A 22,758-nucleotide genomic window follows, 5' to 3' on the forward strand; every position below is an offset into this window, starting at 1 on the left:
TCTACTTTATTTGCCTCCCCCTCCCCCCCAGCCTGCTAGTTATAAAAAGGCAGGCCTGCACATAGGTCAGTGAGCTGTGCCGGGGTTATGATCAATAACAATCTGTTTTTTTTTTAATGACAAGGACCGCCCCCTCCCCTGTGATTGGCACAGTGGCACTGCAGGAGTCATGCTACATGATACTGCATGAAGTGCCCCCCCCCCCCCCCCCTCTTCCTTCTAAACAAGTTGAGATGTCATGTGCACTACACAGATTGCATTACCGTTTGCATTAGCATAGATCTGGCTCGCTCTCTGCAGTGGGCTTAACGAGTACGGCGACATCAGATCCAAACGGAGCAAAACCAAAATCCACCTTGTTTTTCGAGGCCCGACTGGTCAGCTGTTCTGCCAGGCCTGCACCCGACTCCAACCTCTTTTCCCACAATGCAATGTGATCAGAGAGGGCAGGTCAGAGCCGGGCAGGCTCTGAGTAAGCAGCTTTCAGCGCACACGCTCACACACACACACACACACACACAGAGGGGAATGGGAGGAAAAAGGTAGAGATGCACCGATCGACCGGCAGGTGACCGGAATCGGGCGGTTTTCAGTTGATCGGGCCACTGCCCGGCCACCGCCGGTCAGTCTCGTATCATATATCCGCTTCTGTGCCGGTCACATTTCCATGCGTGGTTCACGTGGCGCACACAGCAGCAGACAGTACAGCCACCTCGGAGACAGACCATCGAGCACTGAGCTCCAGAAAAGAAGATGCAAACACACTTGTAATTACATCTAGCCGGAAAAGAGGTGTCCCTGTTGCTGTGTTATTGTTGCGTTTGCTCGCTCTTTCTGTCTCTCTCTCTCTCTCTCTCTCTCTCTCTCTCCCTCCTTCCTCCAGAGGCCACCGATAGTATTTAATACATAGCGACACTGTTGTAGTTTGACTTATTTACACAAAATATACGCCGAATCGGTGCGTCTGTGTGTCTTTTCTCCTTGTCACCGTGTCTGTCCGAGGTGACAGACATATGACCGTGTCTGTCCGAGGTGACAGACACATGGGGGGGGGGGGGGGGGGTCGACCGTACCTGTGGGGTCCTTGGTCTGGCCTGCACCAGAGGGCACCGGTGCTGCCGCTCCGATGTCAGCTCTGCTGTCTCCATACAGCTCCGGCGCTACAGAGTTCTTGCACGTTCCCACTCTCTCCCACATGCTTCAGCGTGTGCAAAATGCAAACCTGCCGCCATTCATCAGCAGGTGTGGGAGCAGCCCCGCCGCTGTCATCTGTGCACGTGTAGGTGTGAGAGCAGCTGTCATCTGTGTAGGTGTGAGAGCAGCTGTCATCTGTGCACGTGTAGGTGTGAGAGCAGCTGTCATCTGTGCACGTGTAGGTGTGAGAGCAGCTGTCATCTGTGCACGTGTAGGTGTGAGAGCAGCTGTCATCTGTGCACGTGTAGGTGGGAGAGCAGCTGTCATCTGTGCACGTGTAGGTGTGAGAGCAGCTGTCATCTGTGCACGTGTAGGTGTGAGAGCAGCTGTCATCTGTGCACGTGTAGGTGTGAGAGCAGCTGTCATCTGTGCACGTGTAGGTGTGAGAGCAGCTGTCATCTGTGCACGTGTAGGTGTGAGAGCAGCTGTCATCTGTGCACGTGCACGTGTAGGTGTGAGAGCAGCTGTCATCTGTGCACGTGTAGGTGTGAGAGCAGCTGTCATCTGTGCACGTGCACGTGTAGGTGTGAGAGCAGCTGTCATCTGTGCACGTGTAGGTGTGAGAGCAGCTGTCATCTGTGCACGTGTAGGTGTGAGAGCAGCTGTCATCTGTGCACGTGTAGGTGTGAGAGCAGCTGTCATCTGTGCACGTGTAGGTGTGAGAGCAGCTGTCATCTGTGCACGTGTAGGTGTGAGAGCAGCTGTCATCTGTGCACGTGTAGGTGTGAGAGCAGCTGTCATCTGTGCACGTGTAGGTGTGAGAGCAGCTGTCATCTGTGCACGTGTAGGTGTGTGAGCAGCTGTCATCTGTGCACGTGTAGGTGTGTGAGCAGCTGTCATCTGTGCACGTGTAGGTGTGAGAGCAGCTGTCATCTGTGCACGTGTAGGTGTGTGAGCAGCTGTCATCTGTGCACGTGTAGGTGGGAGAGCAGCTGTCATCTGTGCACGTGTAGGTGTGTGAGCAGCTGTCATCTGTGCACGTGTAGGTGTGAGAGCAGCTGTCATCTGTGCACGTGTAGGTGTGAGAGCAGCTGTCATCTGTGCACGTGTAGGTGTGAGAGCAGCTGTCATCTGTGCACGTGTAGGTGTGAGAGCAGCTGTCATCTGTGCACGTGTAGGTGTGTGAGCAGCTGTCATCTGTGCACGTGTAGGTGTGAGAGCAGCTGTCATCTGTGCACGTGTAGGTGTGAGAGCAGCTGTCATCTGTGCACGTGTAGGTGTGAGAGCAGCTGTCATCTGTGCACGTGTAGGTGTGTGAGCAGCTGTCATCTGTGCACGTGTAGGTGTGAGAGCAGCTGTCATCTGTGCACGTGTAGGTGTGAGAGCAGCTGTCATCTGTGCACGTGTAGGTGTGAGAGCAGCTGTCATCTGTGCACGTGCACGTGTAGGTGTGAGAGCAGCTGTCATCTGTGCACGTGTAGGTGTGAGCAGCTGTCATCTGTGCACGTGTAGGTGTGTGAGCAGCTGTCATCTGTGCACGTGTAGGTGTGTGAGCAGCTGTCATCTGTGCACGTGTAGGTGTGTGAGCAGCTGTCATCTGTGCACGTGTAGGTGGGAGAGCAGCTGTCATCTGTGCACGTGTAGGTGTGAGAGCAGCTGTCATCTGTGCACGTGTAGGTGTGAGAGCAGCTGTCATCTGTGCACGTGTAGGTGTGTGAGCAGCTGTCATCTGTGCACGTGTAGGTGTGTGAGCAGCTGTCATCTGTGCACGTGTAGGTGTGAGAGCAGCTGTCATCTGTGCACGTGTAGGTGTGAGAGCAGCTGTCATCTGTGCACGTGTAGGTGTGAGAGCAGCTGTCATCTGTGCACGTGCACGTGTAGGTGTGAGAGCAGCTGTCATCTGTGCACGTGCACGTGTAGGTGTGAGAGCAGCTGTCATCTGTGCACGTGCACGTGTAGGTGTGAGAGCAGCCCCGCCACTGTCATCTGTGCACGTGCACGTGTAGGTGTGTGAGCAGCCCCGTCGCTGTCGTCTGTGCACGTGAGCAGATTATAGAACTGCGCATGCTTAAATGCGGCATGTCAGGCGAGGGATGGGACAGACTCTGAACAGCCATTGTGAAACTGTTGGAAGCTGTTGGCAGCTGTTGGCAGCTGCTGAAATGCTTAGCGTCAGCTTGTCATTGTTATAGCATCCCCGGGCTGAACACACGTGTGTGTTGTGTCTGGATCACCTCTGCCAGCCTTAGCAGCCTCCTCACTCTGTGCACGCCGCCGTGTGTGTGTGTGTGCAAGTGAGAATGACACACTCACACACACACATTACTATGTATGATTTACCCCCAGAGTAACATTACTCACTCATATTTGCTCGCCCCGTTTTGCCCGGCCCATGCATGGAATTGCCCAGAAATGAATTGGCTTCAGCTTCGGCGCGATTGTTTAGCAAAGGGAGAGTGTGTGGGTCTTGGTGTGTGTGTGTGTGTGTGTGTGTGTGTGTGTGGGGGGGGGGGGGTGGGTTGCGTTGGGGGGGTTGGGTTCTTGCGTTGGAGCGACTGCCTCTCAGCTGTTCTCATCCAGGCTAATGGACTTTGGGAGGGCTGTCGTGACTTGAACACTTGGCCGTAGGTGAGCAGAACTCGCGGTTGAATGCTCGCTACTTTCCAGATGTTCCTCTGTAACAGACGCCAAAAACGCACGCACGCGCACCCCCCCCCGGCTCCGCCTCCAGCCGGCCTCAGCGAAGGCCGAGTCCTTGACCTTGTAACAGCCCAGTTAATGAGCGGAGGACGTGGGGGAATAGTAGAATAAGACCTCGCTGGTTCCACAGTAAGTCCTCACCACTCTGTCATGTTGTTGCTACTCTATTTCTGTCTTCCTTCCATGTCTCTCATGCTGGAAACTCTTTTCTTTTATGCCTTCTTTTCCTCGACTAGCACGCCTTTCATATTATGGTAGAGGTAAGACAAGTCTGATCTAGCTGTTGGTTCAAGTTCACCGGGTATATTAAAATCCATTTGATTTATTTCTTTTTATTTTGTCCCCACCCCCCCCCCCACACCCCCTTGGGCTTGATTTTTGCATCTTTCATGTTGGTTACCATTATCCCCCAGCTTGAGCCTGCCACTTTTTCTTTCTTTCTCCAAATGCACAGTTCTGAACTCTTTGCATTGTATCCGTCATTTCATTTTGTGATGACCCCTAAGATGGTTTTTGTTGTGCACGGATGGCCCGCCCCTCTATATGTGAATCCACTGTCCTGATTGGGGGAATCTGCACATGCCCCAGAATCACGGACCAAAATGTGCATGGACCAATAGGAAGCTGGGATGAGTCACTGATCAGAATGCCAGACTGAGCATGTGCTGAATGACTGATGTGACCCATTCTGCCAGGTTTTGAGGCGGGAAATGGTCCACACACACACACGCGCGCACACACACACACACACACACACACATACACAAATACACGTACACACACACCTGCTCTGTGTGTGTGTGTGTCTCTCTCTCTCTCTTTCAAAGTCTTTCAATACCAATTCAGACCAACCGGACATTTCCATGTAAAAGTCAAGGTGAGCTTGGTTCATGATGTCGCTGGGAGGATAAACTGTAAACAGGAGTATTGATTCTCCCTCTTTTCAGGACAAAGAACGGCTCATAAATGTTGATAAATGCTCGGGTCTCTCCATGCTGTCCTAGAGCCCACAAGGACAACTGTATCATAAAACGCCATCCTTTTCATTGTTTTTCTATTCATTTTTTATTTATTTATTTTACAACCGACTCCTCAATGATTGACACCGGGTGGGTGGGTGGGGGGGGGGGGGGGGGGGGGGGGGGGGGGGGGTGAAAACGCCATCATGACCTTGAACACGAGGCTGTTGTGAAATGGCAGCAGGCCTACGGGCAGGGTCCCACCTGCATGAGTGTGTAGCCTGAGATATGAGCCCCAGCTTCCAGGCCTACTTCATGTCTGTCCTCCTCATGTGAACACCTCCAGTACGTCTGCTCTCTCTCTCTCTCCTCCCTGTTCATTATGCTATTCAGTGACTCCCCTCCCTGCAGCGCTGGCCCAGCCATACACATAGTTCCATTGCACATGTGGGGGGCCTTGAGGCCATGTGTGTCCAGAAAGACCAAACACCTTATACGTTTGCACAGAAGCCTGGTGGCCTAGTTTTTCCTCACAGCCACTGAAGGCTCAATAACAAGCCTCCCCCTCCTCCCTGATCTTCTTAAAAGAAGAAAAGTTGAAGCCTCTTGAAATTCGACCCTTAAACTGAATCATTGCGGTCTCTCTCTTAACGTAGCAGACGGGGGCCCCTATCTATTAGACTGACTAGGGATCCCTTCCCTACCGCATGCACAGGGTGCAGAGTTTACGCAGGAAGTTGCCCGTTTATTTTGCTGACAGCGACCTACGCGACGCAGGCGGGTCATGGTGGTCACATACACAGAAGGCCCCGTATGACCCAGTGGGGCTTTCGCTCCGCGCCCGCCCGCCTGCCCGCCCGCCCCGGGACAGGAAGCTAGCTGGCCCCCGCCACACAATGGAGCCCCTCTCTCTCCATCCATACAAGAGCAGAAAGGTCAGCTCTTAGCACGGCTAGCGGGGCCTTATCAGTCTGCCATCGCCAGCGCTGTGATCATCCTGCCTTTGTACTTCTCTTCCTTGATTGAATCAAGGCAAAAGGTCTCCCTTTTTTGTACCCCAGCTATTAGTGACATTTACAAAGTAGCGCCGGTTGTCCTCCACCGTATGTGCAGACTAACAGAGTAGGTTGTCCTCCACCGTATGTGCAGACTAACAGAGTAGGTTGTCCTCCACCGTATGTGCAGACTAACAGAGTAGGTTGTCCTCCACCGTATGTGCAGACTAACATAGTAGGTTGTCCTCCACCGTATGTGCAGACTAACAGAGTAGGTTGTCCTCCACCGTATGTGCAGACTAACATAGTAGGTTGTCCTCCACCGTATGTGCAGACTAACATAGTAGGTTGTCCTCCACCGTATGTGCAGACTAACATAGTAGGTTGTCCTCCACCGTATGTGCAGACTAACATAGTAGGTTGTCCTCCACCGTATGTGCAGACTAACAGAGTAGGTTGTCCTCCACCGTATGTGCAGACTAACAGAGTAGGTTGTCCTCCACCGTATGTGCAGACTAACATAGTAGGTTGTCCTCCACCGTATGTGCAGACTAACATAGTAGGTTGTCCTCCACCGTATGTGCAGACTAACAGAGTAGGTTGTCCTCCACCGTATGTGCAGACTAACATAGTAGGTTGTCCTCCACCGTATGTGCAGACTAACATAGTAGGTTGTCCTCCACCGTATGTGCAGACTAACATAGTAGGTTGTCCTCCACCGTATGTGCAGACTAACATAGTAGGTTGTCCTCCACCGTATGTGCAGACTAACAGAGTAGGTTGTCCTCCACCGTATGTGCAGACTAACAGAGTAGGTTGTCCTCCACCGTATGTGCAGACGAACAGAGTAGGTTGTCCTCCACCGTATGTGCAGACTAACATAGTAGGTTGTCCTCCACCGTATGTGCAGACTAACAGAGTAGGTTGTCCTCCACCGTATGTGCAGACTAACAGAGTAGGTTGTCCTCCACCGTATGTGCAGACGAACAGAGTAGGTTGTCCTCCACCGTATGTGCAGACTAACAGAGTAGGTTGTCCTCCACCGTATGTGCAGACTAACATAGTAGGTTGTCCTCCACCGTATGTGCAGACTAACAGAGTAGGTTGTCCTCCACCGTATGTGCAGACTAACATAGTAGGTTGTCCTCCACCGTATGTGCAGACTAACAGAGTAGGTTGTCCTCCACCGTATGTGCAGACTAACATAGTAGGCTAGAAAGGCCCATTTGAAGAGAAGGGAGTAGGAGGGGGGATAGTGGTCGTTTGCCTCTTAATGGACATAAGCACACAGCAAGGAATCAGTCGACAGCAGTTCTCCCAAGGTTTTCACAGTGAGCCTTCAAAAGCACCTGGACTTGAATGTTCACTAAAGAGCAGAGTGGGTTCTGTATAATTACTGCCTGCCATAGTCCCCTGCCTGTTGCAAACTAGGTCACCCAGGCTTCATGCATACATCTGTCCATCCCACTATCGCTCCATCCACTCAGCAGTGCAGAGACAGAGGTTGGTGATTAAGTTGAACAAGTATGGAGGCCTTCCCTGTCAAAGCCCCCCAGTGGCCAGCGGCAGCTGCTGGCAACTTTCCCTTTACCCCACTTCAGGGCACCACAGCAGCCATTTGGAATATATGTGCACGCACTCTGACAAACGTACAGTGTGTGTCTGCTCCAGGTGTGCTTTGGGAGACAAGTCACTAAACTACTCACACACACACACACACACACACACACACACACACACACACACACACACATGTATAGTGTGTGTCAGCTCAAGGTGTGCTTTGGGAGACACCTTGTTTAACTGTGTGCTTGTTTACATGGTCTCACTAGGACCCGGGCCCCATGCCTCCCTCTCCCATCCTGGGCCAAAAGCCGCTGCAGTTGCTGGAGATCAAGGCCAGGGGGCGCTACGGCTGCGTGTGGAAGGCTCAGCTGCTCAACGATTACGTGGCCGTCAAAATCTTCCCCATTCAGGTAGGGGGTGTGTGTATGTATGTGTGTATGTATGTGTGTGTGTGTCCAACGGCAGTGTGCACACATTCTCGCCGTTTTTTTATTTAAATTTTGATCTATTATTATTTCTTTTCTTTTTTCACAGGGTGGTTGTGTGGGTGGGGGTGGGGCGGTGAGGCTTAAAGCTGGGAACCTTAATCCCCTGAGGTTGCCCGGGCCCTTAGCTTAGGCCAATCACCATCCACTAAGCCCCTCGTGGCCTCGATTAACCAGCGAGTGCACACTGACTGCACGCCCGCAGGTCAGGTTGTGGACTGCACCGGTGGCTCAGTGGTTAGCACTGCTGCCTCACAGCAAGAAGGTCCCCGGTTGGATCCCCGCTCCATTCCACGTTCTTTCTGTGTGGAGTTTGCTAGGGCTGTCCTCTTAAAAGTCGAATAGTCAAATCATCAGTCGATAGACCCCTGAGTCGATGGAGATTCGCCCCCCCCCCCCCCCCCATCTAAATTCCAATCTTAATTTAATTTAATTTATTCTCGTTTAGATTTATTAGATCTATTAGTCTTTGAGAAATAGTCTTAATAACTGTTTTAAGTTGTTATATCATGTAGGCTACATGTTGTTTTAATGTTTAAAAGGTGAAATACAAAATTGGGCTATAAGAGCTTAAGTAAAAAATAAAAATAAAAATGTGTGTCCTGCTGTCTCATTATTCAGACAAATCCGTTATCCAATAGCCCAACATCGGCAATTCAAATCTGGCATGATCATAGACAGTCTCTTATTGATTTTTAAATGCTCAAAAATATGTCCCCATCACTCTGTTGCATTGACTCTTAATGTGGTCGAAATAATCACTGAAGATATTCTTATTTTTATTTTTAATTTCTTTGTATAAAATAGTTGAATATTCGTATTGGACAGTCAGAAAAGAGTTGAGGACAGCCCTAGAGTTTGCATGTTCTCCCCATGTTCATGTGGGTTTCCTCCCACCATCAAAGACATGTATGTTAGGGTTAATACGCCCCTGACCAAGGCACTGGCAAAAGAACTGGCGTTGGTCCCCGGGCGCTGCACTGCAGCTGCTCCTAGTTCTAGGAAGCTTCCTAGTAGAGGATGGGTCAAATGCAGAGGATGAATTTCCCTACAGGGACAATAAAGGATAACTTACTTTGTGTTTTATTAGCCCCACCCCCTTTTTACTTAACTTACTTATATATTATTTATTTTAGCTCTCATCCACTTTACATACCTAAGTTAGGTCTCTATCTGGTTAGTGTAAGGACATTAAGATCCCGACCTTTGACCTCCATAATATCAGTTGCTTGTAACTTTGGTGATGTAATATTTTAAGTGTATTCACTGTTGCACTCCCAAGTGGCTCTAGATAAGAATGGCTGGAATGTGATGCGTTGTCTGTTTGGACCTTCAGGACAAGCACTCGTGGCAGAACGAGTATGAGATCTACACCCTGAGCGGCATGAGGCACGAGAACCTGCTGCACTTCATCGGTGCCGAGAAGAGAGGCACCAACATGGACATCGAACTGTGGCTGATCACCGCCTACCACGAGAAGGTAAAGCTCCCCCTGCTGGCCGCACCCAAGCGATACACTCGCTGTTGCGGTGCAGTTATTATTACCAGCTGCGGCAGGGCTGGTATCGCTTTCCCTGTGTGTGTCATGATGGCAAAATGTGGTCCTGGAGACACCTATTGTAGCGAGAACTACCACAGAAGCCATTTTGAGTAGGTGTTTATATGTCTGTCTCACCTCATTTACACCTGGGTTTTAAATGTGACCTGTATCCGGATAAGTTATCTGGATAATGGTGGCATTTAAAAACCAGGTTTAAATGGGGTGAAAGCGATTTGAACACAACGTGAGCCAGACTACCCTCCAGATGTGGTCAGGCAGATCTAATCACATTCTGATCATGATGCGTTTACACCTTGCATTAACATGTGTTTGTCCTTATCCAGATAACATCCAGATAACTTATCTGGATACAGGTCACATTTAAAAACTAGGTGTAAATGGGGAGTCTGTGGACAGATATTGTGAACGCAATAGCGTCAAAACCGTGCAAGATGCAATCACGAAACTTTACAGGTGTGTTAGTTAACATCAAAATGAAGGCCGAGTTCGAAAATGGGTATGCGCTGAGAACCCCCGCCCACACACACACACACACACACACACACACACACACACACACACACACTCCCACTTCACACCACTGGCACACATCCGTTTCAAGTCACGGGCATCGCGGCTGGCACGGTCCCATCGCAAGATGGTCTCTAGTTATTTGTATTTGATTGAATCATCCCCGCTGCACCGGACAGGCTTCACTGGCAGGTCTGGAAAGTCCAGAGTGGGATTTTACTCACATTGTAATACGATGAGCCAGAACATATGATAAGTGGTCAGGCTCACGTTGTGAGATGCAGTCCAGTCACAATATGATCAATATAAGAGGAAGAGCAGGAAATGGTCGCTGGAGAAGGGAGAGCAGGAAACATGCAAGAAGCATAGATTTAACTGACTGATAACTCATTTCTCATCACATCAGATATTCTTTATCAGAACTAATAGAAAGGCATCTTTTCAGCATGGAGAGTGGAGCCAGAGAATTTGCTTTTCTATATTCATGTGTATCTGGTTGTTGGACTGCACTTGGTAGTGCCAGTAGTCTGAAAATTAAGAAGACATTTATGAAAATAATGCTGGTTCAACCTGCCCCCTAGTGGTTAGATGTTGCCAGTTGGCAGTGGGGGGATGAAACACTGGCAGATGGCTCTTGATGCTTTGTATTGTATTTAACCCATTGATACCCGATGCAGCATTTGTGTGTGTATCCCTTTAAGACCGCGAACCAGGTTAACGCGGTTCGCGGTCTTAAAGGGATACGCACACAAATGAGGGATATACACGCAAATGCTGCATCAGGTATCAATGGGTTAGAGGGGATTGAAGAATCTCTCCGAGGACACAGCAAAAGCTCCGGGAACAAACATTAAGCACTAAAGCCCTTTGAGAGGTGCTATTATTAGAACTCATCGCTCATGCTAGGAAAAGATACGTGCAAAACAGAAAAGACACTTCACATATTTCCATCTATGTGGGAAAGGAAATCTACTTGGAGTAATGTGTGCTGTAAACCCCTGTGGGTGGCATAATGACTTTGACTTTTAGTTGAGGCTATTCAGCTGAGTCGGAGAGACCCTCTGCAGCTCTGGAAAGTGTTGGATGCAAAATGAAATGAATGTCATTTTTAGGTTTTGCAATTGCACCAAATCTGCAAAGTTTAATCAAATATTGTTCAGGTCTGGTGAAAAATGTAAAAAGTCAATAAATAACTTTGGCATGCAGCACTGAGAAAGGCGGACGTGTGTACTGTGTAAGGACTAAATACTAAGCAGTGTCCCGGCTGCTCTCTACAGGGCTCTCTGACGGACTACCTGAAGGCCAACGTGCTGTCATGGAACGAGCTGTGTCACATAGCCCAGAGCACGGCCCGCGGCCTGGCCTACCTGCACGAGGACATCCCTGGCCTCAAGGATGGCCACAAGCCCGCCGTCGCTCACAGGTGAGGTGGGCCCCTCCCATCAGCGGGGACGGCAAACAGGTGTCCCAACGGTCTTTTCCTTCAGATGAAAAATCAGGCTCAACCCATCTGTTTGTCTCCTTCCACAGAGACATCAAGAGTAAGAACATCCTGCTCAAGTCCAACCTGACGGCCTGCGTCGCCGACTTTGGCCTGGCCCTGAGGTTCGAGGCGGGGAAATCTGCCGGGGACACTCACGGACAGGTGAGCTGGCCTGCTAGCTTTAGCTTGTCAACCCTCACGGACAGGTGAGCTGGCCTGCTAGCTTTAGCTTGTCAACACTCACGGACAGGTGAGCTGGCCTGCTAGCTTTAGCTTGTCAACCCTCACGGACAGGTGAGCTGGCCTGCTAGCTTTAGCTTGTCAACACTCACGGACAGGTGAGCTGGCCTGCTAGCTTTAGCTTGTCAACACTCACGGACAGGTGAGCTGGCCTGCTAGCTTTAGCTTGTCAACACTCACGGACAGGTGAGCTGGCCTGCTAGCTTTAGCTTGTCAACACTCACGGACAGGTGAGCTGGCCTGCTAGCTTTAGCTTGTCAACCCTCACAGACAGGTGAGCTGGCCTGCTAGCTTTAGCTTGTCAACACTCGCGGACAGGTGAGCTGGCCTGCTAGCTTTAGCTTGTCAACTCTCACGGACAGGTGAGCTGGCCTGCTAGCTTTAGCTTGTCAACACTCACGGACAGGTGAGCTGGCCTGCTAGCTTTAGCTTGTCAACACTCACGGACAGGTGAACTGGCCTGCTAGCTTTAGCTTGTCAACACTCACGGACAGGTGAGCTGGCCTGCTAGCTTTAGCTTGTCAACACTCACGGACAGGTGAGCTGGCCTGCTAGCTTTAGCTTGTCAACACTCACGGACAGGTGAGCTGGCCTGCTAGCTTTAGCTTGTCAACCCTCACGGACAGGTGAGCTGGCCTGCTAGCTTTAGCTTGTCAACCCTCACGGACAGGTGAGCTGGCCTGCTAGCTTTAGCTTGTCAACCCTCACGGACAGGTGAGCTGGCCTGCTAGCTTTAGCTTGTCAACCCTCACGGACAGGTGAGCTGGCCTGCTAGCTTTAGCTTGTCAACACTCACGGACAGGTGAGCTGGCCTGCTAGCTTTAGCTTGTCAACCCTCACGGACAGGTGAGCTGGCCTGCTAGCTTTAGCTTGTCAACACTCACGGACAGGTGAGCTGGCCTGCTAGCTTTAGCTTGTCAACACTCACGGACAGGTGAGCTGGCCTGCTAGCTTTAGCTCACCTGCTAGCTTTAGCTTGTCAACTGGACATGTTCAATAAAATAAATAAAAATGTGAGTAAAATGTTACATGGTCTCCCCTGATATAAGTATAGTTGAATCGCTTGGTTTGACCAAGTAAAACAATTTTTATAAGCATTTTACGCAAGGTGTATGGGGAAATGAATGATGGATGAAATCCCATGAAGAGGGGGTGACTTTGCCACTCCATTGTCTTTAGGCAGCCAGACCTGAGCCTACGTTAGCCTACGCTAACGATGCTAACGTTAGCTTCCCAAACAGAGCCGAGATGGTCCAGCGAACAGTAGACAGAATATCAGCTTTTCTTCATGCCGTAACAAGCCTTGAAACCTTTTCTTTGTGGCTGAGTGTTGCTGTACTATAAACAGTTTAAGACAATTTCTACTACGTTTCTAGCATTTCTACCAAGGAGCTGATGGGTGCTACTGTCGGCTGAGCCCAGAGCAGAGCCCTTCTGCTCCGGTGTGCAGCTCAGGTGCGCAACAGCCACGACAACGTCACATGGACGCTCTTCAAGAGACAGGCGGCGGTAAAAAAAAAAAAAAAAGAATAAATAACTAATAAATAAATAAATGATTTTCGACTTTCAGTAATAAAAGTCGATCTTGATAATAAAAACGATGATTAGAAGAGTCAAAATTCATTGCCCATCCCTACTGTCAAGGTATTGCTTTAGTTTCACAAAGCTCTGATCTCACACAGACAAAACAGAAACATTGTAAAACGTGCTTGTCTAAAAGCTGACAGAGCCCTGGCTGTGTATATGAAGCCATGTGGACTTTGTCTCACAATATGCTATCACAAGAAAGACACTGATAACGCATGTTGGGCTCTCATGTCAATGAGGGCTTTTATCTTAGGTGGCCTATAGTGCAGATTATATGTGGAAGAATTTGATCACATGATCCTCATGAAGGTCAAAGCTGGAGCCATGTTTATCAGCCATGGTGTGTTGCCAATGCTCCTGAGAGATAGATGGAGCCTCTATGTTTCACAGCATCTAACTATAGCTTGTTCCTGCCACATTGGTTGCATTTTGGACATACAAGTCAAGAGCCTGTGCTAGTCAACTCTACCAATCACAAGTACAATATTGTTTGATCTATTTTCAACTGAGGTGATTAACTCAATCATTTGTATCGGAGAGCTTTCTGTGTCTTTTATAACCCATCTGATATGCTGCAATTGGGGCTACACATGGGTTGCAGTCACGGAATGTTTTTGTTATGGCCGCCATCTTGAGGCCCAATTTGGTGCCCTCTGTTTGCTGTGCAAGTGGAAATAGAGTGGCTGTCCTCTATCTCTCTCCTGTAGTCCTGCATGCATGTATCTCCGCAACCGTAACTCACGGGTGGCGGCGTTGGATTCGGGGTGAACAGAAATTCATTATGGTTCTTCATAGGCATCGCGATCTGACCTTCCGTTTCCCAGAAAATGTAAATTTGTCTCTGATCGGATAGTTTGAGGTCGGCACCATAGTCTCCTATTATAAGAGTGTCAGACTGCGGTTTCTCAAAAAGTACAAAGCTGAATAAGAGTAATAAAGTACTAAACATGGTGACCTGTTTAAAGTTTGAATGGAGTGTCTCGCTTAAAGTATGAAAGCGTAGTTAGGAGTTCAGAGAGGGCATGGTTTGAACAGTCCTCCCATAGACTTAAACGGCTACTAAAAAGTTGTGTGGTGTGCTGTGTTCGGTCCCCAAGATGGCCGCCACAACAACAAACGTGACCTCAGCTGCAAGGCATCTATTAACATGTGCATCATGTGTTTCTCCTCACATTCCAGGTGGGCACCAGGAGGTACATGGCCCCAGAGGTCCTGGAAGGGGCCATCAATTTCCAGCGCGACGCCTTCCTCAGGATAGACATGTACGCCCTGGGCCTGGTGCTGTGGGAGCTGGCCTCACGCTGCAAGGCTGCGGATGGTAAGAGCACTTGGGAGAGGATAGAAAAGTCCACGTGCATGTGCTCAGAGAGGATGGGGGGGGGGGGGGGAATTCAGCTGCTGCTTTTGGAGAACAAATGACAGTTTAAAAATAAACAACGTATGTTTCATCAGCACTGCAGTAGCCTTTGTTAGGGTTGGTACTTGGTAGTGTGGACTAATATAAATCCACCCTCGAATACTCTGTAAATTGACACTGTCCATTGCATTACAGGTGATTAGTGATTTCATACATTTTCCAGAATGTCATCACTGTGCTGTCCTGGCTGTACGCCAGCTGGGATTCTCCCATGCATTGACTTAGACCACCAACACATCACATACGTCTTGGACTTTGTAACTGTGTGGAATATTCTGTTGCAATTCTTGTAGATTTATCGGTGCCATTATTGATTTATTGCTGTGGACCAATACTGACTTTGCAGAAGACGCGAGTGTGTGTTTGCATAATCTATTAATGGACAGAGCAATGAGGAGTTTGTGTTCCAAGTGTCTCCTCTGGAGACTCCATTGAAATGTCTCAATATAATTCCAAACCCATTTCCGAAAAACACTGTTTGACGAACGTGTGTGTGTGTGTAAAGTTGTTTGATGGTTCCTCCATCTGATCCAGGTCCACTTGACGAGTACATGCTGCCATTCGAGGAGGAGGTGGGTCAGCATCCCTCCCTGGAAGACATGCAGGAGGTGGTGGTCCACAAGAAGCTCCGGCCCATACTCAGGGAGTGCTGGCAGAAGCATACGGTGAGTACGGCTCCGCGTTACCCAGCACACCTCGCTCTGCACCCGTGCCACAGTGCTAGAGAGAGGGGGAGAAGTATAGTGTTTGACCAGCGCAAATCTGCACCGCTTCAACACCTGGCTGTGATTTTATTTTTATTTTTATAGCTAAAGTAGAAACTGCAGCTTCAGTAACTAGCACATCACCACTATCACACTGTAAGACCTGTGTGATTGCTAGAAAAGTTTTGAGTTGTGCACCGCAAGAAAGTGATGGAATGCCAAAGACATGACTAATATAGTTCATCGTTACTATGGTTTTAGTTTCAAATAATCACTTCTACAGCTGTGATATTGTTGGTAAACAAGGCAATGTAGCTTAGCACATGAGCGTAGGGCTGGGTCGGTTTGAAAATTTTAAAACCGGTTCGATATTGCCGTCTAAACCGGATCGAACCGGTATACCGATTTTTTTTGTAATTAATTCTTTTTTTTTTTTTTTTTTTTTTTAAGCAGGGCTCCTGAGTGTGGCCCATAACTGTCTGTAGTGCAACTTCAGTCCACCTGATAGCGATAATACACCTCTAAGCTGGTATTGTCAACCAGCAATGATACTGAATAAAAAGAAGCAGGACACCTGTGTAACAAACACACCTTGTATTTATTTCTCATAACTATTCAGCTTAACTTTTCTTCAAACATCAACATAATAAACAAAATAAGACTTTTGCATACTAGTGCAACTTGAGAAGAGGCTAATACGAACAATAGTGCAATCAGAATGGACTGGCAAAAAAAATAATATATATATATATATATTATTTGTTTTATTTATTTATTTTAGGTTTTTTCGGTTCGCACGTGATCAAACCGGTTTGGGCTCGTACACCGAACCGAACCGGTAAAACCGGAAATCGACCCATGCCTACATGAGCGCAATATTTACTGTTTGTATGTGACGTGAACTTCATCCACACAGCAATCTCAAACAGATCTCCCTCTGCGTGCCTTTTTCTACACCCTCCGATTCAGAAATAATGGAAAATATGGCTTTATCGACAAAGCCAACTGTTGGTTTGTGTTTGCACGGTGTCTCACTTACATCTCCCCACTTGGACCAGCCTCCAAAACTATGATTGGACCGTCCGCCCATAGTTTTATTCCTTTATTCCTAGCCTCTTATTGGGGATGCAGTGTGATCAACTCCCCAAGACTCATCTAGCTTGTAAGGCAGATGAGGAGCCCATTCTGAAACGGAGGATTTAGCCAGGTTCGGCTCCATCCTTCCCTTCAGGCACTACACATGTTCTCTGTCTGCTGTTGACGTCATGCAAACAGGCGCATAGTTTATGAGTCTTGTCTATCGAAGGAGACAACTGCTGTGATCAGATCATCGCAAATAACTGGGAGAAAATCATCCTACGCGATTATGAGCTTACTCTCTGTTGTCTGGGTCTCATACTAACAGTAGCCTAAAGCAGCCTGCTATTGATTGGAGAGTGATATTGTCTCTGTGGCCACACACACCCCCCACCCCAGTCTACAAGATAGTGTCCATTTCTGTCTCAAATTGGTGCTGAGTAGTTCTTTTCTCACTGCCTCTCTACTATCAGTGTCTTCCATCGTACCTGTTTTCAGACTGCTTCCTTCCCTCGCTGTCTGAAATTGTAGATTAATGTGGCTAATTGTGTCTGGCCTCTCGCTCTCAGGCCACTACCAAGCCCTGTGTGCTGCCTGTGCCCTGTGTGCTGCCTGTGCCCTGTGTGCTGCTTGTGTGCTGCCTGTGCCCTGTGTGCTGCCTGTGTGCTGCCTGTGCCCTGTGTGCTGCCTGTGCCCTGTGTGCTGCCTGTGCCCTGTGTGCTGCCTGTGCCCTGTGTGCTGCCTGTGCCCTGTGTGCTGCCTGTGCCCTGTGTGCTGCCTGTGCCCTGTGTGCTGCCTGTGTGCTGCCTGTGCCCTGTGTGCTGCCTGTGCCCTGTGTGCTGCCTGTGCCCTGTGTGCTGCCTGTGTGCTGCCTGCTGCCTGTGCCCTGTGTGCTGCCTGTGTGCTGCCTGTGCCCTGTGTGCTGCCTGTGCCCTGTGTGCTGCCTGTGTGCTGCCTGTGCCCTGTGTGCTGCCTGTGTGCTGCCTGTGTGCTGCCTGTGCCCTGTGTGCTGCCTGTGTGCTGCCTGTGCCCTGTGTGCTGCCTGTGTGCTGCCTGTGTGCTGCCTGTGCCCTGTGTGCTGCCTGTGTGCTGCCTGTGCCCTGTGTGCTGCCTGTGCCCTGTGTGCTGCCTGTGTGCTGCCTGTGCCCTGTGTGCTGCCTGTGTGCTGCCTGTGTGCTGCCTGTGCCCTGTGTGCTGCCTGTGTGCTGCCTGTGTGCTGCCTGTGCCCTGTGTGCTGCCTGTGCCCTGCGGGCTGCCAGTGCCCTGCAGACTGCCTGTGCCCTGCAGACTGCCTGTGCCCTGCAGACTGCCTGTGCCCTGCAGACTGCCTGTGCCCTGCAGACTGCCTGTGCCCTGCGGGCTGCCAGTGCCCTGCAGACTGCCTGTGCCCTGCAGACTGCCTGTGCCCTGCAGACTGCCTGTGCCCTGCAGACTGCCTTTGCCCTGTGGGCTGCCTGTGCTGCTGAGAGAGAAGGTGGCTGTGCTTGTGTGACTGAGTAATACTGGAAATGTTTGGACACTGCTGCTGCATCCCTTGGCCACAATTTGAGTTTTAAAACAGTACTTAAAGAGTAACTAAACCCCAAACCCAAATCTACAGTGAAGCCTGACATCTATTGGTGAAAAGTAGGATACTGAAGCTGTCATTTGGTATTGGCTATAATTGCTGTTGTACTATAGGTGACCTGGCACAAAAGGCCAACCAATAGGATGAATTAGCTGTGACAGGGCCTGGCCATGCTGTGTGCATGGTGGTTACTGAGAGCTGTCATGTGTTTGATGTGACAGGGCCTGACCATGCTGTTAATGAGGGCTGTCATGTGTTTGCTGTGACAGGGCCTGACCATGCTGTTAATGAGGGTTGTCATGTGTTTGCTGTGACAGGGCCTGACCATGCTGTTAATGAGGGCTGTCATGTGTTTGCTGTGACAGGGCCTGACCATGCTGTTAATGAGGGCTGTCATGTGTTTGCTGTGACAGGGCCTGACCATGCTGTTAATGAGGGCTGTCATGTGTTTGCTGTGACAGGGCCTGACCATGCTGTTAATGAGGGCTGTCATGTGTTTGCTGTGACAGGGCCTGGCCATGCTGTTAATGAGGGCTGTCATGTGTTTGCTGTGACAGGGCCTGGCCATGCTGTGTGAGACCATAGAGGAGTGCTGGGACCACGAGGCGGAGGCTCGGCTGTCAGCAGGCTGCGTGGAGGAGCGTGTGGTGCAGGTGCAGCGGCAGATCAACATCACAGCGCCCGAGGAGATCGTCACAGTGGTCACCATGGTCACCAACGTGGACTACCCGCCTAAAGAGTCCAGCCTATGACTAGGCTGAGAACCAATCAGGACAGCTGAACAGGCAGATGACTAGGCTGAGAACCAATCAGGAATGCTGAACAGGCAGATGACTAGGCTGACAACCAATCAGGACCGCTGAACAGGCAGATGCTAAAACCTAGAGACTCAGTCCCTGAGCCAAAAAAAGTGCCGTGACTCGTTTTTTGTTTTACTGCATCCGTCGCCGATCGTAGACGCGGTGTTGTGGTGAATCAAGTGAGGGCCTGCCTGGCCCAAGGCTCCTGTTCCTAAGTGGTTCCTGTAGCATCTGGCTACATGTGTGCCTACAGACTTAACAGCTGGTTACATGTACATGTGTGCCTACAGACTAACTGCTGGCTACATGTACATGTGTGCCTACAGACTAACTGCTGGCTACATGTACATGTGTGCCTACAGACTAACTGCTGGCTACATGTACATGTGTGCCTACAGACTTAACAGCTGGCTCCTTGGTAAACACAAGGACAGGACAGAGGACAAACTCAACCATGCTGATCCCTCTCGCAGGGTGACCGCTGATCCAGCACCCTGACAATGGACGTCATTTGAAGGTTGACCCGTAGGCTATAAGTTTCTCTTTTTCTAGGCAAAAGGAAAATCACTTTCCTGGAGAGGTGTCAGACTTCTTTTTTTTCTAAGAAAAAGGTTGCGTGGAGAAAAGAATCCTTCACAAACAGTTCATTTCATTTCAGTATAAAAAAGGGCAACTTAGTTTTTAGACACATTTGCTGTTTTTTTTCTGTTTCTATGAATGACTATGTAATGCCAATAAGAAACAGCTTCTGAATGTCTGTGTATCGCTGCTGTATATATATATATAGATATATATATATATATACATATATATCAACTGAGAGAGCGAGTCAAAGAAAAGAGTGTAATCAAGGTTATTTATCCAGACTTGCCTCATAGCATTTCTTTAGAAAACTACCATTAAAGGATTTTTTTTTCTCTCTCTCCATATGATAAATCTGTGGTTCTTAAAAACTTTGAGTAGTCGAACAACCAGGAGGACCTGGAATGCATGGTTAGATTATCTGGTCATTTTCCACACAAATACCCAAGAAATGTGGCTTCTGCACACACAGGCTAAACGACCGGTGGTCAAAAAGACAATCGTTGGGTGTTGCTGCGTTACGGTCATTTATCCCAGATCTACGCAATGTAAATAATGACTTAATGAAGTCTCATTCATTAAGCGTGACCAGAGAAGAGGCTCCACAGCCAGTCTCACCTCAGGATAGGTGACAGTTAAAACCAAAGAACCATCCGAGTATCACACGGAGAGAAGAAAAAACAAAACAGTTGTCCTTTCTCAACCAGCTATACCTCAATTTCAAGAAACGGATTCCCTCTGTAACACTAATAGACCACGACAGAACACTCAGATGACCTGTTTGTTATTAGAATCCTTTTAAAAATCACCAGGTGTGGGGGTGTGGGGGGGGGGTGGGTCGTGGGTGTTGGGATATCATTGTATGCCAACAACAACCACAAAAGGCCATCATCCATGAAGCAGTGTTTCTGCCTTGTTGGTAGTTTTCTCTGTGAATGTCTTTGTTGGCCCTGCTCTTCTACTGTGACCGTGTTCGTTGTTCTCCCAAAAGTTCCAGCTTTCTAAACCCCGTTGAGAAGAAAAATCCCTGAAAATATGAATATCCGAGGGAGAAAAATAATTGAAAGCACTTCCCCCTTTTTTAGGTTTGCAGTGTCCATGGAATATTTAAAACGCATGCCTTTTTTTTTCTTTTTCTTTTTCCTTCTTCTTCGAACCTCTAAAGTGTGACACTGGTGTCTGTTGTAGAACCCCCCCCCCCCCCACACACACACACACACACACACTTTTTTCTTTTTCACTTACTTGTGTGTGGGGGTAAAATGAAATGTCCATCCACTGTACTCATGTCGGTTGTCTCCCTTCCCTGTTTGTGGTGCGTTGTGTTTCATGGTGCGTTGTGTTTCATGGTGTGCTGCCCCCACACCGGCTTCCAAAGCGTCTCAGGAAACATCGACGGCCCGTCTCTTTGCTTGGAGACTCGGTGTCCTCTCTCGCGCCGTTAGTTGACACCTTTCACTCCGAGGGTGTGCGAACGTGACGTTTTGACAGTCGGCATTGCTCTCTCCTGTTTGTTTTTGGTGGAGGGGTAGAGATCTGAGAGGTTTTTCACAGTCGAAGCGGTCGCGCAAGGTGTCACTATTCGGTAACTGTCTTCAACACCCAGCAGGGTGTTTCCTCTCCTTTTGGCTGCATGGAGATACAAACAGAAATATTTAAACCGCAGCTCTCGGCTGTTGGATGAATGCCGCGTCCACGTCAGATGGAGAAGCAGCAAGGGATGGCGTCTCGTGCTTGGAAGCGTTCATGTTTAACTTGTAGGAACCATAGACCGTAAAAAAAAAAAAACGCAAGTGACCTCTCCTTGTTTTGTTTTCAATGGTGTGTGCTCAGTGGCTTCACTGTTAAAAGATCATTTTAAATCAGTGTATCTTACCCAGGGCTCAATGTTTATTACCCCCCCTCCAGAAATCAAAATTACTTGCCCAAAATAAATTTGTATTAGTCCCTATACAAATAGTTTTTATTTATTAGTGGTTATTAAATAACAAAAGACTAAAGTTAATTGGCATGTTCGATTGTTTGTGTTTTTGGAGGTCACATGCCTCCCCCCTGGTTGGTTGCCAATTGCAGCAATTATGTTAGCTTAAAGGATTACTTTAAAGGCCCCATATTATAGCAATTCAAGTTTCCATCTGTTTATATACATAATACAATACAATATTATTATTATGTTTATATATATAATACAATACAATATTATGTTTATATACATAATACAATACAATATTACTGTAATGGCACAGGCCAACCCGGGTCTGTCATTATTCACAAGTGCAACACGTTTAACCATCAGACCAAAGGGACAATCACGTGCTCGCTTTATACATCGAGACACCAGATCACTACAATATGATCAAATTTGTTTAGAGAAGACGTTAACATTTTGCTTTGTTTAGAGAAGACGTTAACATTTTGCTTTGTAGTTACACCGATAAATCGGAGCCCACAAAAAAAATCCCTCGTCCTACTCGGAATGACGTGAACGTCCCCCCGTGCTCGCTTGTATTTACGCTGAATCCCACATGACGTGAACGTGGCCATTGGCAAACGCTAATGTGCAGTCCAGAGCCTTTGTGTGTGGGGAGCTGTAGCACCTTAATGGAGAGCGGCCTGTAACAAGTGCTTTTGCCTGCTCACTCACCTCACTGCTCCGCTCTACTCTCAACTCCTCCACTCTATCCAACAAACCTCGGTTATACCACAAACAGCGAGACATTCAGGGATCTAGCTACTATGTTTCTACTCCGTTTGAGCTGTATGCAATCAGAAGTTGGAGCAAACACTGGCCTGCCAACTTGCACTGTAGCGCGTTTTATTTGATTTTTTTTTTTTAGCTCTGAAACCCGAAGCACCAGAACATCCTCTGGCCATTCTGAGCACTAGATGGGAGGGTCACCCGCCTCTGTGGTGCGTGGACGACGTGTATTAGCAAAAGTATTGGGTTCAAAATGGCCGCAACAACACCAAGGAATCCTCAGCTATTTTTCTTGCAAAGCATTAGTCCACACAGCAGCCCAATGCCAGGGACGTGGCTACCGTCTGATTGTGTTCAATCCATCGGTGCTGTTAGCTTTGTGTCGGCGATTGCGGACTTTATGCGAAGCCAACAAAGGAGTGTCGCGAAGAGGCAACGAGGAGTTATATTTACAACTGCTGCCATTTTGATATTACCATATAGGTCCTTTTCGCAAACATGGCTGCGGTACTTCCGCAGCATATCGCTCGATTCTCACCATTGCTAGCAATGTTAGAAAGTGAACTTTCTGTCGCACTTAACTCTGTGTCACTTCTTTTGTTTCAACATAATGTAACAGTACAGGTGTTGTCATTGTCATTGATATATTCTCATGGTCCTTTTCTTAAAAAAAAAAAGTGATGACTCATCCGT

The 22,758-nt window shown here is 48.6% G+C and overlaps 1 protein-coding gene across 3 annotated transcripts in view; it reads left to right on the forward strand.

The window, feature by feature from the left end:
- acvr2aa (activin A receptor type 2Aa) overlaps positions 1-18,737 on the forward strand; it is a gene marked incomplete at both ends in the record, with an annotated part of 80,440 nt that extends 61,703 nt beyond the window's left edge. For all 3 annotated transcript variants that reach the window (XM_083638545.1, XM_083638546.1, XM_083638547.1), the window contains 7 exons: positions 7,621-7,764; positions 9,176-9,319; positions 11,188-11,333; positions 11,441-11,555; positions 14,400-14,538; positions 15,172-15,302; positions 18,543-18,737. In XM_083638545.1, coding sequence (XP_083494671.1) covers positions 7,621-7,764; positions 9,176-9,319; positions 11,188-11,333; positions 11,441-11,555; positions 14,400-14,538; positions 15,172-15,302; positions 18,543-18,737 — 1,014 coding nt within the window. The remainder of the gene's footprint in view (positions 1-7,620; positions 7,765-9,175; positions 9,320-11,187; positions 11,334-11,440; positions 11,556-14,399; positions 14,539-15,171; positions 15,303-18,542) is intronic.
- Between the last annotated feature and the right edge of the window lie 4,021 nt (positions 18,738-22,758).

Source organism: Poromitra crassiceps (assembly GCF_964638095.1).
Source record: "Poromitra crassiceps genome assembly, chromosome: 6".
Taxonomy (NCBI): domain Eukaryota; kingdom Metazoa; phylum Chordata; class Actinopteri; order Beryciformes; family Melamphaidae; genus Poromitra; species Poromitra crassiceps.